Source organism: Petaurus breviceps, unplaced genomic scaffold, assembly GCF_028583685.1.
Source record: "Petaurus breviceps papuanus isolate PSGF00001 unplaced genomic scaffold, PetGlider_PUasm1.0 490, whole genome shotgun sequence".
Classification (NCBI taxonomy): Eukaryota; Metazoa; Chordata; class Mammalia; order Diprotodontia; family Petauridae; genus Petaurus; species Petaurus breviceps.
In genome coordinates this window covers 16304334-16319406 of record NW_027186352.1, presented here as the reverse complement: position 1 = coordinate 16319406, position 15073 = coordinate 16304334, and the positions used below count along the sequence as shown (strand labels likewise).

The 15073-nt window shown below is 37.1% G+C and overlaps 1 protein-coding gene across 1 annotated transcript in view; it reads left to right on the top strand.

Annotated features, from left to right (window-relative positions):
- LOC138172037 (protocadherin-15-like) overlaps positions 1–15073 on the top strand; it is a 2287527-nt gene that overhangs the window by 2209419 nt on the left and 63035 nt on the right. The window contains exons 29-30 of the mRNA XM_069101643.1: positions 990–1205; positions 9407–9495. Of these exons, the coding sequence (XP_068957744.1) occupies positions 990–1205; positions 9407–9495 (305 nt within the window). The remainder of the gene's footprint in view (positions 1–989; positions 1206–9406; positions 9496–15073) is intronic.

The window sequence follows — 15073 nt, the reverse complement described above, 5'->3', positions numbered from 1 at the left end:
TAGATAGATAGATAGATAGATAGATAGATAGATAGATAGATAGATAGGTAGGTAGGTAGGTAGGTAGGTAGGTAGGTAGGTAGGTAGGTAGGCAAATACAAAATCAGATTCAGAAAGATAGCAAGAGGGAGGCAATTGAAAAGATGTTGGAGTAAAAATGATAGGAACCATTTTAGGTTCCAGCTCCATCATTTAACATCTATATCACCTGAGGTGACTTAACATCTCTCAGCCTTGGTTTTTTCATCCATATAATGGGTGGGAGGTGGCAATAACCTTTCTCTTCCTATTCACAAGGTTGTAGAGATATTTCCTTTATACATTGTAAAGCACTAAAAGAAATAACTGTCAATGAAACATTAAAAGATACTCAGAGTAGTTCAGTAGGGGACACAGAAGCAAGGCAATATACTTTAGTGCTAACTTTAGCATATACTTAAAAAAAAAACTATCCAACAATAGAGTTTCATGCCGTCTTATGCAATCCTCTTTTTTCTCTTATTTATTGAAGATAATTTATTATATTTGTTGATATATGTCAAGTTCATAACAAAGAAAATGTAAGTATACTCAGAATCACAAAACACTTATTGAAAATTACTAACAGGAAGATGTCAAGGTAGTGTGGCTTTTATTCAATAGGTATAATCATATAACCATTTACATAGCATTGTTAAGGACCTCAAAAGTCCTCTGATACAAACATCACTTTACAGAGATGGAAACTGAGGCCCAAAGAATGAACTAAAGGCAAGACCTTCACAATAGGCCCAGCTCATTTAATGGTACAGGGGAAACATTTATGCTTGTTGAATTGAATCACTTGCTAGCACAGGCACATAAGTGAGAGAGCTCAGATTCGAACCCAGTCATTCTGATTCGTCACATGGTATACTACTCACTGCATAACTAAAGCAAATTACTCATTTATTCAAAATATAAATGGTATTTTTCTTCATATTCAGTTTCTCTTCTACTTTTCTTCATAGGCAACTGATAAAGACACTGGTAATTATAGCGCCATGGCGTACAGACTTATCATACCTCCAATTAAAGAGGGAAAGGAAGGATTTGTGGTGGAGACATATACAGGTCTTATAAAAACTGCCATGCTGTTCAAGAACATGAGAAGATCCTACTTCAAGTTTCAGGTCGTTGCAACGGATGATTACGGGAAAGGGCTAAGTGGCAAAGCTGATGTCCTGGTAAGTGGAAAGGATTTTGGAGAAATTATGGTGGAGGAAGGTTTGGGGAGAGAGGGGAGTGGGTATGAAAAGAAGATAAGAAGGATATATCATGGGAAAATGGCATTGCAAACATCTCAGTTCAAACAAGAGATCAAAAATGTCTCTAAAATTCTTTAGAAATCCTAAATGGGATTCTGCCTTCCATCAAGAGTTTTATTAATAGGAGACTGAAAAATTTGAAAAGCTCTGATTAGGATCACTTTGATAAAACAGTCTACTTTCTTATTTCCTTTTTATATGACTTTGTTCTTTTGGGGGAATATGTCTCATTTTTTTTAAATTCCTTTCATGGGTAAGATCATGTTTTAATATTTAATTTACTAGTAAGTTAAAATGAAAATGGATTTCTCTATAGTTGGGCAGCAAAAATTAAAACAATAGGAATCATTCTATCTTCCATCTAATAAATGGATCTGTGATCTCACCAAAATCTGTGTTGCTTTCAAAAACTGAGATCTACCAGCCACTCATAGGGCCAAGCCAAAATATGGGAGAACTTCCTTGCTTTCTCTTAGTGCCTTGAGGAAGAAACTATTAATGTTTTATCATTAAGCTTATTGTCATTATCAGTAAATCAAGGTTCAAAGGTAGAAAAATAGGGATAGTATATGTTATAATAGCAGGATGCTCAGCTTGGTTCAATGATAGGAAGTGTGAAGGGGAGTAATGCACAAGAAGCCTGGAAAGTTTACATGAGACAGACTGTGAAGAACTTTAAAAATAGAAGTGGGAGGAAGACCCATATGTACAAAAATATTCATAACAGCTCTTTTTGTGGTGGCAAAGAATTGGAAATTAAGGGGGTGCCCATCAATTGGGGAATGGCTGAACAAGTTGTGGTATATGCATGCAATGCAGTTGTGCTATAAGAAACGAGGAGCAGATAGACTTCATATTTACCTGGGGAGACTTATATGAACTGATGATGAGTGAGAAGAATAGAGCCAGGAGAAATTTGTACACAATTACAGACACAATGTATGTGTGATTACCAACTTTGATAGACTGGACCCTTCTCAGCAATGCAGGGTTATAAGTCAACCCCAAAAGACTCATGATGAAGAGAGATGTCTACATTCAGAGAAAGAACTAGAAAGAACTAAGTTTGAATCCAGATTGAAGCAAACTTCCTGCTCTCTTACTTTTTCTTTTTTGGTTTTGTGTCCTCTTTCCCATTGTTCATTCCATCTGATACAATCCTTCTTTATAACCTAATGTCTAATGTGAAAGTATTTGCAGATCCTATACTTGATTGTATACCACCGTGGGGGAGGGGAGGGAAGAGAGAGAAAATTTGAAACTCAAGGAATTGTGGAAATGAATCTTGTAAACTAAAAATAAGCAAATTAATAAAGACCAAAAAATTAAAAAAAAAACCAGAAAGAATGGAATTTAAGACTATCTAGCATATTGATGCAGTAGTAAGGCAAAGAATATAAAATGGTCTTAAAATGTTATTTCAAAGTGAAATTGTAATAACATTTTGCATCAATTGGCTTGCTTGGTCACAACTCAAAACAAGTCAGACTTAGTTTATACATCTGTGAAATGGGAATAATAATAGCACCTATTTCCTATTGTTGCTGAAGATAAAATGAGATGTGTTTGCAGAGCTTTGGAAGCATTAAATGCTAGTTATTTTCCCATTCTTTTCCATTAATACATGCTTATGGAATAAAACAAGCAATTCTAAACATGATGTTAAAATGGCATAAATGCTGGTTATTATTTTTTGCTATTATAAATGAGGAAACTGAATGTAAAAAAGTTTATGTGACTTGCCCATCATCAAAACAGGTACTAAGTATCACTGGCAGATTTTGAATCCAGGTCCTCTGAAGCCAATGGTATTGCTCCTTCTTCTGTACTAAATTATCTCCCTAGTTCTTGTGTCCTAATAAAAGTTACAGTGTAGTGTTTAGGACACATCTTTGAGTCAGGAAGACCTGTCAAATCTTTTCTATGACACTTACTAGCTATGAAGCCATAGGTAAATCACTTAGCTTCTCTGAGACTTGATTTCCTAAAGCAGTGAAGATAAGGTGGGGAATTTTAAGCAAATAACTTGGCAAAATTTGGGGCAATGTTGTCTGTGTTAATTGTTATTACACATGCAAAATTCCTCCATCCATCCAGTTTCATGGAAAATAAGTAAAGAATGAATGAATGAATGAATGAATGAAAGGAAAATGAAGAAAACTTGCTATTGTTATTATGCATGTGGCTACCCTTAACTCTACACACACATAGCTCCAATAGAAATGGACAAATGCACTAAATGTTATTGTGCCACTAGACAGGGTCTTAATGACTTAGGAAGTAGGAAACATAATATAGATGCAGAATATTTATGAGTTTTGTAAGCATTCCCTGGTATAGTGTTGTCATTACTGTGCTTGTTACAAAAGTTCCACCAGGTCACAAATCTTTGGTAAATTAGGTACAGTTGAAAAATTGTAAAGGCAAGCCATCTAGGCAATATTAAATAGCAACATCAAGATTAGGTAGGGAATGTAAAAAAATAGGTATGAAGTTTCTATGCTATATATTTTCACACCAAGAAAATGTTGCAGGAGTTAAAATGATATCCTCAAATTCTAGAAAATTGATTTTCAAAGAAACAAACTCAATTTTAAAGAATCATAAAGTGATTCACAGAGCTCAGTCACACTGGCATCAATTACAACAGTTTCTGATTGAATCAGTTGCATCAACCATGACCAGCTATTCCAATCATTAAGAATCCCAGGTCAGAACAGTGATTTAGAAATTGAAACTTTGATCAGTGATCAACCCATAGAAAGTTAATTTTGGGAAGCACATGGGCACATACTGAGAGCATTTAGTGGAGCAGAGTAATCAGTGCGTGCTGCCTACACGTGTTCTGTATAAGTTTGACTCAGGGCTATAATGCAAATGCCTTATGAATGCAAAATGTCATGGGATATTTCTTGAATATTTCAATCATCACCACCAAAATGGACAGCACCAATTTAAAATACCCTCATTTTTTATTTGAATATATAAAGTTATATATCTATGATGAATTCAATTACATCAAAAATATGGACTATGATATTTTTTCCAAAGGGAGTGGTAAAAAATAAGGCAATCCCAAATGGAAGAGATTTTTGCAAAAGGAATTTGCAAATGAGTCTTGCAGTTGGGGAAGGGAGACAGAATATATTTAATTGTAACTTCTAACTTTTCTCATTCTAGCAAGGCTAGGCATAATTTCTTTTTTTTTTGGCAGGGCAATTGGGTTAAGTGACTTGCCCAAGGTCACATGGCTAGTTTTTGTGTTAAGTGTCTGAGGTAGGATTTGAAATCAGGTCCTCCTGACTCCAGGGCTGGTATTCTATTCACTGCACCACCTAGCCACCCCTTTACATTTGTTTTTAAAACTTTGATTGCCAGATTCTTTCTCTTCTTCCCTCCTCACCCACCCTCACTGGGAAGACAAACAATTCAATATAGGTTCTACATGTGTAGACACAAAAGGTTTCCATAGTACTTATATTGTGAAAGACTAACTATATTTCCCTCCATCCTATCCCGCCCCCCACTTATTCTATTTTCCACTTTGACCCTATGCCTTTTCAAAGTGTTTGCTTCTAACTACCCTCTCCCCCAACCTACCCTCCCTTCTATCATCCCACCTCTCATCCCTTTACCCCTATTTTCCTGCAGGGTAAGATACCCAATTGAGTATGTATGTTATTCCCTCTTTGAGTCAAATTCAATGAGAGTAAGGTTGACCCATTGCCTTTCACTTTCCTGCTCTTTCCCTCCATTTTAACAGTTTTATCTGTCCTCTTTTATTTGAGATACTTTACCCTATTCTATCTCTCCCTTTCCCCTTCTCCCAATATATTCCTCTCTCACATGTTAATTTTACTTTTTTAGATAGTATTCCTTCCTATACAACTTATCCTGTGCCCTCAATGTATACATGTACACACATATACATATACTAATATATATATATATGTGTGTGTCTATATATATATATATTTGTATGAGCATACACCCTCCTATATACACACATATATGCATTTATACATATATATTCCCTTCAGCTATCCTCATATTGAGAAAAAGCCCCATGTATTACAATTATTGTTTTTTCCATGAAGGAATGCAAATAGTTCAATTTTAATAAGTTGTTTATTATTTCTTCTTCCTGTTTACCTTCTCATGCTTCTCTTGCTTGTTATATTGAAAGTTAAATTTTCTGTTCAGCTCTGGTTTTCTCATCAAGAATGCCTGAAAAATGGGGCGGCCAGGTAGCACAGTGAGTAAGAGCACCGGCTCCAATGTCAGGATGACCTGGAGATCGAATCCCAGCCTCAGACACTTAGCACCCACCCAGAAACACTTGGCCGTGTAACCTTGAGCAAGTTACTTAATCCCAATTGCTTTAAAAAAAATAAAAAGAATGCCTGAAAGTCCTCTATTTCATTGAATGACCATATTTTCCCCTAAAACATGATACTCAGTTTTGCTGGGTAGGTGATTCTTGGTTTAAATCCCAGCTCCTTTGACCTCCAGAATATCATATTCCAAGCCCTTTGATACCTTAATATAGAAGCTGCTAGATATTGTGTTATCCTGATTATGTTTCTACAATACTCATATTGTTTCTTCCTGGCTGCTTGTAATATTTTCACCTTAACCTGGGAACTTTCGAATTTGGCTATAATATTCTTAGGAGTTTTCTTTTTGGGATCTTGTGAATTCTTCCAATTTCTATTTTGCCCTCTTGTTCTAGAATATCATGGAAATTTTCTTTGAGAATTTCTTGAAGGATGATTTCTAGGCTCTTTTTTTGATCATGGCTTTCAGGTAGTCCAATAATTTTAAAATTATCTCTCCTGGCTCTATTTTCCTGGTCAGTGGATTTTCCAATGAGATATTTCACATTGCCTTTGATTTTATTCATTTGTTTGGACCTGTTTTGATTCCTCATAAAGTCACTAGCTTCCATTGGCTCCAATCTAATTTTCAAGGAATTATTCGATTCAGTGAATTTTTGAAATTCCTTTTCTATCTGGCCAATTTGTATTTTTAAGGCATTCTACTCCTCTTTGGCTTTTTGGGCCTCGTTTGCCATTTGAGTTAGTCTTCTTTTTAAGGTGTTATTTTCTTTTGTCAGGCTGTTGACTTGCTTTTCAAGATTTTCTTGCATCTTTCTCATTTCTCTCCCCAATTTTTCCTCCACTTCTTTTACTTGATTTTCAATGTCTTTCTTGGGCTCCTCCATGGCCTGTAACCAATTCATATTTTTCTTGGCAGCTTCTGATGGAGGAGTTTTGGCATCATTGTCTCCTTCTGGTTCTGTGTTTTGATACTTTTTGTCCTCATAAAAAGATTCTGTGGTATGATTACACTTCCTCTGCTTGCTCATCTTGCCAGCCAATTATTTTACTTTTGATCTCTTTGCCATGACAGAATTCTGCTTCTAGAGTGGAGAGAGCTGTGTCCCAAATCACTGGGGTTTTCACACTTTTCAGAGCTATGAGGAGGGTGATCTCTCTACAGCCACCACAAGCTCTGGCACACTGGTGACACACCCCAGGACAACCGCCTAAGACTTACAACCTATATCCAAGCAGGTCAAAACAAGGGCAATTAACCTCTGAATGTTCACTTGGTCCCCCTACAATCTGCAGGCATGGTGCTCCAGAAGCAGCCACATTGCAGCAGCTGTAGCCACTATGTCTCTGCCACCTATCACCCCATGGGCAGTGACCGGACCTTGCTCTCTCTCACTCTGTTCCAACAGAGCTCCCCACTGACCTTTTATTTTTCTCTTTGACATTTATGGTTCCAAGAGTCCAAAAACCACCACAGCTGCTGGTTATTCACTCTCCTGAATTCTGCTCTGGCTGGTCTGTGCCACTGGTCAGGGGCGCCCCAGATCTGGACCCACGTGGTTCACACATGACTGTGCTTGGCTCCCAGTCTGGTATGATGGACTCTTCCTGTTGTCCTTCCAGGCTGCCTTCAGTGGGAGATTTGTTTCTCTCTGTCACTTTGTGGGTTCTGTAGCCCTAAAATTTGTTTGCAATCATTTTTTTCAGGTATTGGATGTGATTGGAGTCAGAGCTCAGACAAATTCTTGCTTTTACTCTGCCATCTTGACTCTGCCCCCCCCTTATTTCTAAAATGTTGTTAAAGGAAAGAAAATAACATTTCTCACCATCATTGTGATCATTTCATACAATTGAAATTTATCTCAACTCAGTGTCTTGGTTGTGAGATGGCTTAGTTTGGGGGACAAAAAAAAAATAACTATTGTAGGAGGCAGAAAACTTGATTTTGAAACCCAGGTCAGTGACTTAAAACTCTCTCTATGGTCTCAGGCAGTCATTTCACCTTTCTGGTTCTCTGTTCTCTCTTCTCTAAAATGGAGGGGTTGAATTAGATGACCTGAAACATCCCTTCCAGAGCTTAAGATCCTAGAGATTTCTGTTTGTTTTGTGAGATCTTCAAGTTTGCCAACTCCAGTCCAAGCAATTTTCAGTCAAAATGAAAATGAGAGCTCCTTTCTCAGTATCAGTTTTCTTTTGTGGAGTTCATCCTTCTTAAAGATTGACATGTTGTAAGAATGAGGAAGGTCAACATGTTTGTCACCATAAATACTGCTTCTGGTAAATTTAAATGTCAACTGTAGACAGGTCTATAGTTATCAAATTTGACTTCCAGGACAGACAAGTCAACAAAAAATGGAATCCTCAATCAATTTTTTTTTAAAGCAATTGGTGTTAAGTAACTTGCTCAAGGTTACATGTCCAAGTGTTTCTGGGTGGGTGCTAAGTGTCTGAGCCCAGATTCGATCCCAGGTCATCCCGACTCTGGGGCCAGTGCTCTTACTCACTGTGCTACCTGGCCACCCCCCTCAATCAACTTTTTATCCATAATGTAAAAATAATGCGAAAATTAATTGACACAAAAATCACCTGAGAAGGAAGGGCAATTGTTAGGGCATAAATAATTGTAATTAACATATGAATCCTCAGGTAGCATACTATTTTAATTCATTGTTGCCACTAGTCATTTACTCCATTTAGTGATTTCTAGATTATTAAAGGAATGCATGTGCTATCAACATATTATATAGTTTACTTGTTAATTTGCCATCTTTAAGAAGCAATATTTTAAAGCATATGCCCTCTAAATTTCAGTGCTCTTGGATAGAGACAATATGTCCATGTAAAATAAATGACACAACATATAAAAATGAAATATATAAACGAATATATAAATGTACAGTTGTAGGGAGATGGCAATCCAACCTAACTGGGGGCAGGAAAAGCAAAAGAGACTTTATGTAGTGTCACTCCTGAGTGTTTTGAAAAAAACAAGGCATTCTAAAAGGTAAAGGTGAAGATGGGATACATTACAGTTAAGAAAATATATTAATAAAACCAAAATAGGTCCCTTCTACAATTTTGTAGCAAATTTCAAAGGACTGAGTTTATATTCCTTTATTTTAGCATAGATATAGTCTATTTTTGTGTGTACAGATCATCTTTCTATCTAATAGATGGATTAGAATTCCAGTCTTCCTGATATCAAGTCCAGTATGATACTACTTATGATATGTGGCCTCGGGAAGCACTGTGAATAGAGTAATTAACGCAGAATCAGGAAGACCTAAGTTAAAATCCACTCTCAGATACTTACTGTGTGACCCAGGCTAGTTACTTAACTGCTACTTGCCTCAGTTTCCTGATCTGCAAAATAGGGACCTACCTTTCAGGGTTGAGGATAAAATGAGATGATGTTCACAGAGGGCATTGCCAACTTTAAAACACTATAGAAATGCTATCTGGGATTATTGTTATTAATATGATTTTCAGTTGTTATAGTCTTCTCCCCTCTCCAAAATGTAAGAAATACATTTTCTTTCACTTTTTCATTTATTTCTCCAGTGCCTACAAGAGAGTCCAGCACATAATGGTAAAGGAATACATGCTTGCCGATTGATTAATACATAGTTGCACAGATTTATTAATTGATTTGCTCTTAATTTTAAAAATTAGGAGATACCATGTCTGGACATGTTAGGAAGGGTAATAAATTAGTTTGCAATTTTGTGTAATACCAACGTGCACATAGAAAGTCCTGCTGACCCTCATATTGGTGCTTTTCAGGTATCTGTGGTCAATCAGCTGGACATGCAAGTCATTGTCTCCAATGTGCCTCCAACACTTGTGGAGCAGAACATCGAAGAGCTGACAGAGTAAGCCACTTATGGTCATTCCTGTTCATACTGATTCATTATGAAACTTGGAAGTGTCAAGCCAGAATTTGGGTACAAATATATACATACATGTACACATATCCACATATGAATATATGTGTATGCATACAGTTTTGGACATATACAGGTTATGTAATTTACATTCTTAAATACTCAGATATGTAAATATCAAAAGTGATGCACCATAGTTTATCCTGCCTCTTTCACAAGTTATTACCTTTGTTAGCAAAGAATACTTAATGATCTAACTCATCAAAACAAGGTGTGAACAGGGCTTATGTACCTCCTTGAATCAAAGTTGAGTCTGAGATTTGGTCATAGTATAAAGAATTTGTTTAAAAAGGTGTTGCTATCTCAGAAACAGCTGGAGAATCCAAGCTTTTGCAAGTGGAAAGGAAAGAATGATGTCTTCTAATGTTCAGTGGGACCAGAAGCCCCAGTCTACCTGCAGAGGTATGGTGGAGAAGGTTGATGTGGAGGACTGTTGGTTCTACAAGCATCTTGGAGCCAACTACTCTGACTGAGACCAATATACCCAGGAAATCCTGAGAAAATACCTGTTTTCCTTCCACACCTAGTGCCTGTCTAGACGTGGAGCTCTCTATCGCCAGCACCTTTTAGTTCCAGTTTGATTTTAGGTCTAAATGAAGTACTTCTAAGTCATTGAACAATGAACAAAATAAGCTACTTTGCCCTAACACAGGAAGGTTGTGCACCAAAGCTATAATCACATATGCCTCCAATTTCGGTAGGATCTGCTTCCCTTGCCTCCTCACAAGAAGCTGTCCAGTCATCAGGTAATCAGGGAATGATCCTTTCACACTTTGTTATTGTCTAATCATTTCAGACATGCCCTACTCTTTGTGACCTCATTTGGTAGTTTCTTGGCAAGATATTTTAGTGCTTTGCCATTTCCTTCTCCAGTTCATTTTACAAATGAGGAAACTGAGGCAAGCAAAGTTCAGTGACTTGCTCAGGATCACACAGCTAGTAAGTGCCTGAGGCCAGATGTGAACTTAGGAAATGAGTCTTCCTCACTCTAGCTGGAAGCTCTATACCCCATACCACCTCTCTACCCATAGGTCCCTGTCACACTATCCATCCATATATCCTATAATATAACAGTTTGGTTACTCAAGTGTTTCCAATAACTTGAATTTTATTTAAACCTTCCAGAGGCCAGGGGATAACTAGAGAGAGAGACAGAGAGAGAGAGAGACAGACAGAGATAGGCAGATAGATAGATGTAAAGTTGGGCAGAAAGTCCAACCTGTGATGAAATGGTAGTATTTTTTTTCCTAACTGTAGGTTCCAAGCAATTATGATAACTTTTATCTAATAGACTCCTTAAAGCAAGTAGAGGAAATCATGTGTACCTTAGAGACCATCATATTGTCCCTAGAATTAAAATGAACTAATTATTGTAATGGTGTATTAAACATGTGAAAACATTATTCCTGGCAGAAGCAGCTAGACAGAAGAGTGGATAGGGCACTGAGCTTGGACTTAAGAAAACTTCCTGCCTCAGGTACTCCTTAGTTCTGTAACCATGTACAGCCATTTAACTTTTCTCAGTCTCAGTTTCCTCATTTTAAAAGAAAACAGAAATAATAACAGCACCTAGAAATAATATTTGTAAAATATTTAACATGGTACCTGGTATGTAGGAGGCATTGAACTTTTTTGAATGATTCAGGATTATCTTTATGGACACCAATTTTATAAAAGGCCAGGAAGTTCTGGGAGATAGGAGAAACCTGAATGGCTTGAGATAACAGTACACACATTGCCTTTGATCTTGATGTTTAATCTTTTGTTCTAGTTTATGTCAGGCTGATAGTTGTTACTACCAGCTGCTATCAATATGTCTACCTCATCATTCATCATTCCAATCATCCATAATTCAAACAATTAGCCAATCAATAGACATTTATTAAGTGTATCCTGGGTGCCAGGCCCTGTGGTAGGTCCTTTGGATTCCAATAAAAATTGAAAATACTCCTTGCCCTCTAGAAGCTTCCATTCCAAATTGGGAGACAATATGCAGAGACATAGGAATACAAAAGATGCACGCAAAAGCAATATAAGATAACCTTAGAGGGGTTCCCTATCTCTACTTGAGTGAGTATAAGTAGTAAAAAAAAAGTTTCTAATATAAGACTAGGAAACCTGATCATTGAATTTTGGAGTTGTATGTGAAGCAGAGGGTTGCGGTTCGTAAAAGCATGACCTACAGATAATTACCTTTTTTTTGCTAGCAGCAAAACACTATACTATTGAAATCCCAGTCAGAAAACATAAGGGCACTGAGAGAGAGAATCAATTAAATAAAGGGAAGAACTCTGTGGCCTATATGGAACCCATTTCCCAGCTATCAGGTATATGATTAATCCCCTCTCTGTCTTTGTGACCACACTCTACTGCTATAGCACTAATGGAAAACTCTTATTCTGTCACGACTCTGGCAGAAATAATTAGGCCAAGCTCTGGGAAACCTCCAAATCTCACCCGACTCCATGGTAATGACATCTTTTCTTCTGAGTCTAGAAAATGCATTCCACGTAAGTGAGCATGTTATTTTGCAAAGCTATTTTTGTTGCTTTCCCCCTGATGCTGTCGGGTCACTTGAATCATCGAGTTACTCAGCAATAGAACATCTGTCATTGTTTTATTTGGAAAATGTCACCTGGCAATGTTAGGAAACAACGTGAGAGAATTCAATTAAAGCATAAGAAAACCCTTCACATTAAAAAGCAAAAATGTCTTAAAGAAAAGAAAAATCCCTCCTCTTTTGGGGCCTGATAAGTTAATCATTGTTTGAGTTGGAATTGAAAGGGGCAGGAAGTGGCTTGGTGAGAGACTAAGAGGTCTGGAAGGAAGTCAAGCTGATTGGATAAATAACTAGGAAATGCCCACTCAGCTCTCATGGCCGACTTGACAGACAGCTCTTAATTTATTCAATTCCCCCTTGGGAAGAAGGGAATTAAGCTCCAAAGGTCACCACTAGTGTTGACCTCATCTCATCATCCTGGATAGCCTTGAGTAAGTTACATCAAGAGCCACAAAAGCTCATCACAAGGGAGATATGAATTGACCTTATTTCCAGGATATCTCTTGCCAGGCAATAGTGGGGGAAAGTGAAACCTTGAGCAGAATTCAAGGATGTCCAATCACCTAAGTGATTAATGGAGTTAGGCAACTACTCCTGAACAGGAGCCTAGTTGCCCGGTTGCCATTATTTGACCATATTCACATTGGTGCTAAAATAGGCTTCTAACATGTTGGGGGGAAATACAAACTATCAATAGGTTAATAGCCCCCACTATTAAAATTTCTTGAGAGAATCCAAATGAGAATACCTGCCCAACTGCATTCTGAAGGATATTTCTGTAATTTAAGAGATGCAAAGAGAAATTTCTCAATTTAAGACTTTAAAATGGATGTTTACTGCTTAAGAAAATGATTTTGTCATTAACCTAGCTTTTAAAAATATCTTGGATATTTATTTGATTTCACCAATTGTTAATCTTTCTTAAATTTTCCTTTGCTAATGAGCAAATAGTTTTTTGTTATTATGTATCAAATACTAATAGATACAAATATATTGTTTTGTACGGATATCTGTATATCTATACATATATAGACATAAGCATAAAATATTTAATTACATACATGTATATATACACATGCACGTATGCAGGGGAATTTATACATGTATATTTATGTGTATACATATGTATGTACATACATACATATCCTCCCTTAGAGCATTATACTAATATGCACATATATGTATATATGGATGTGTGTGTATTTATGTATGTATACATTTATGTGTGTGTAAAGCACTTATGTGATAGAAGTCCAGCATGGCACTACTCTTTATTATACTGATATGTATTTAATTCAGGTCCCCATCTTGCAACCTAAAAACAAAAAGTCCATAAAATCATATACTGATTCAGTTACTCCATGGTTGACTAGAAAACAAAATATGCTGGAAACAGAATTTTTAACTTTATAGGTTAAATACTGGGAAGGCAAGGGTATAAAATGTTAGATTAATTTGGAAGTACATTAGCTGTTACCCAGAAAGATGTTTTAATCAAAGAATTTTGCTCATTGATACAGAGACCCAGAGATAAAGCAGAATCGAATATTTTTAAAAAACGCTTCAACTAGAACACTTTGTATTCTGCTGATTTATACCAGAATCATTGGCTGGTGATAACATTCCTGATTTCTACCACCACAGACTGTCTTAGATTTGTTCCCTTATCCCCACTAGCAAACCCACCACCCTCATCCACTCCCTTGCCACCTTTTGCCTGGGTTACTGAAATAGCTGTCTAATTAATCTCCCTGCCTTGACCTTCTCCAATCCATCCCAACCCACACCTGACAAAATAATCTGCCTAAGGTACAGGTCTGGCTATATTACTTTGTTGCACAAAATATTTAATATTTCCCTATTGTCTCTAAGATAAAATAAAATTCCTCAGTTTGCTTTTTAAATGTCTTCCTAATCTGAATAGAGCCTTCCTTTCCAGGCTCATTCCACATGAGCGCCCTTTGGAATGTCTAGTATGAGTCTTCTTGCCATCTCTCAAACTCAAAGTTCCCTCTCCTACTTCCATGCCTTCCCAAGGCTGGCCCTCGTGGCCATAATGTTTTCACTCTTTATATTCACTTCTTTCAATCCTTAGATTCCTTCAGGGCTCAACTAAATAATTCCTTCTGTGGAAACCTTGCCCGATTCCCCTTCTCCTCAGTATACCCTTTCCCCTCTAGCTTTCTTACACTTCGATATTTTTAGGGATCCAAAGAGAATGCAAGTTCCTTCAGAGAAAAAAAAAACTATTTTTTGTCTTTTTATGTTTGGCACTTTACAGAAAAGGTACTTAATTACTGGAGGTCAAGTGGAATTAATGTATATATATATAGCTACAGAACTCTTCTATTTAGCCAAGCAGTTCCCATGGTCATATGATCAACTTTTGAGGTAAAAATCCATTTCATCTCGGAGTACAACCAACCCAATCAGGGAAGTCTAGTACAACCAAGCTCCATTAGAGAAAGTGAATGTAGCTCAGAGGGGAGAAGTAAATGATCAGGCTGGAACCCGGAGGGAATTGCCAAACTGAGGAAGCTGGTTGTGAGCAAAAAAAAAAATATATATATATATATATATATATATTTCTAACCCAGTGTGAAATGATATATTAATGAAGAGCTTCTGAGGAGAACTATACCTACCAAGGAAGTGAGATAGTTGGGGAGGGTGATTTCCGACTACTCACTATAGGTCTCAGAGATAGACTGCCTAGTGTCTTGAACATGCAAATCCCACCCCCAAAAAAAGGGGGAAGGAAAAAAGGGGAAAGGGAGTAAAAACAAGGCAAAGCAAGGGAGAAGTGAAGGAAGAAGGTAAAGGATAATGGAAGGCAAGGCAAGGAAAGGAAAAGCAAAGGACAGGAATGTAAGGCAGGGGAATAGAATTTAATCTACATTTAAGTGAGAGAGAGAGAGAGAGAGAGAGAGAGAGAGAGAGAGAGAG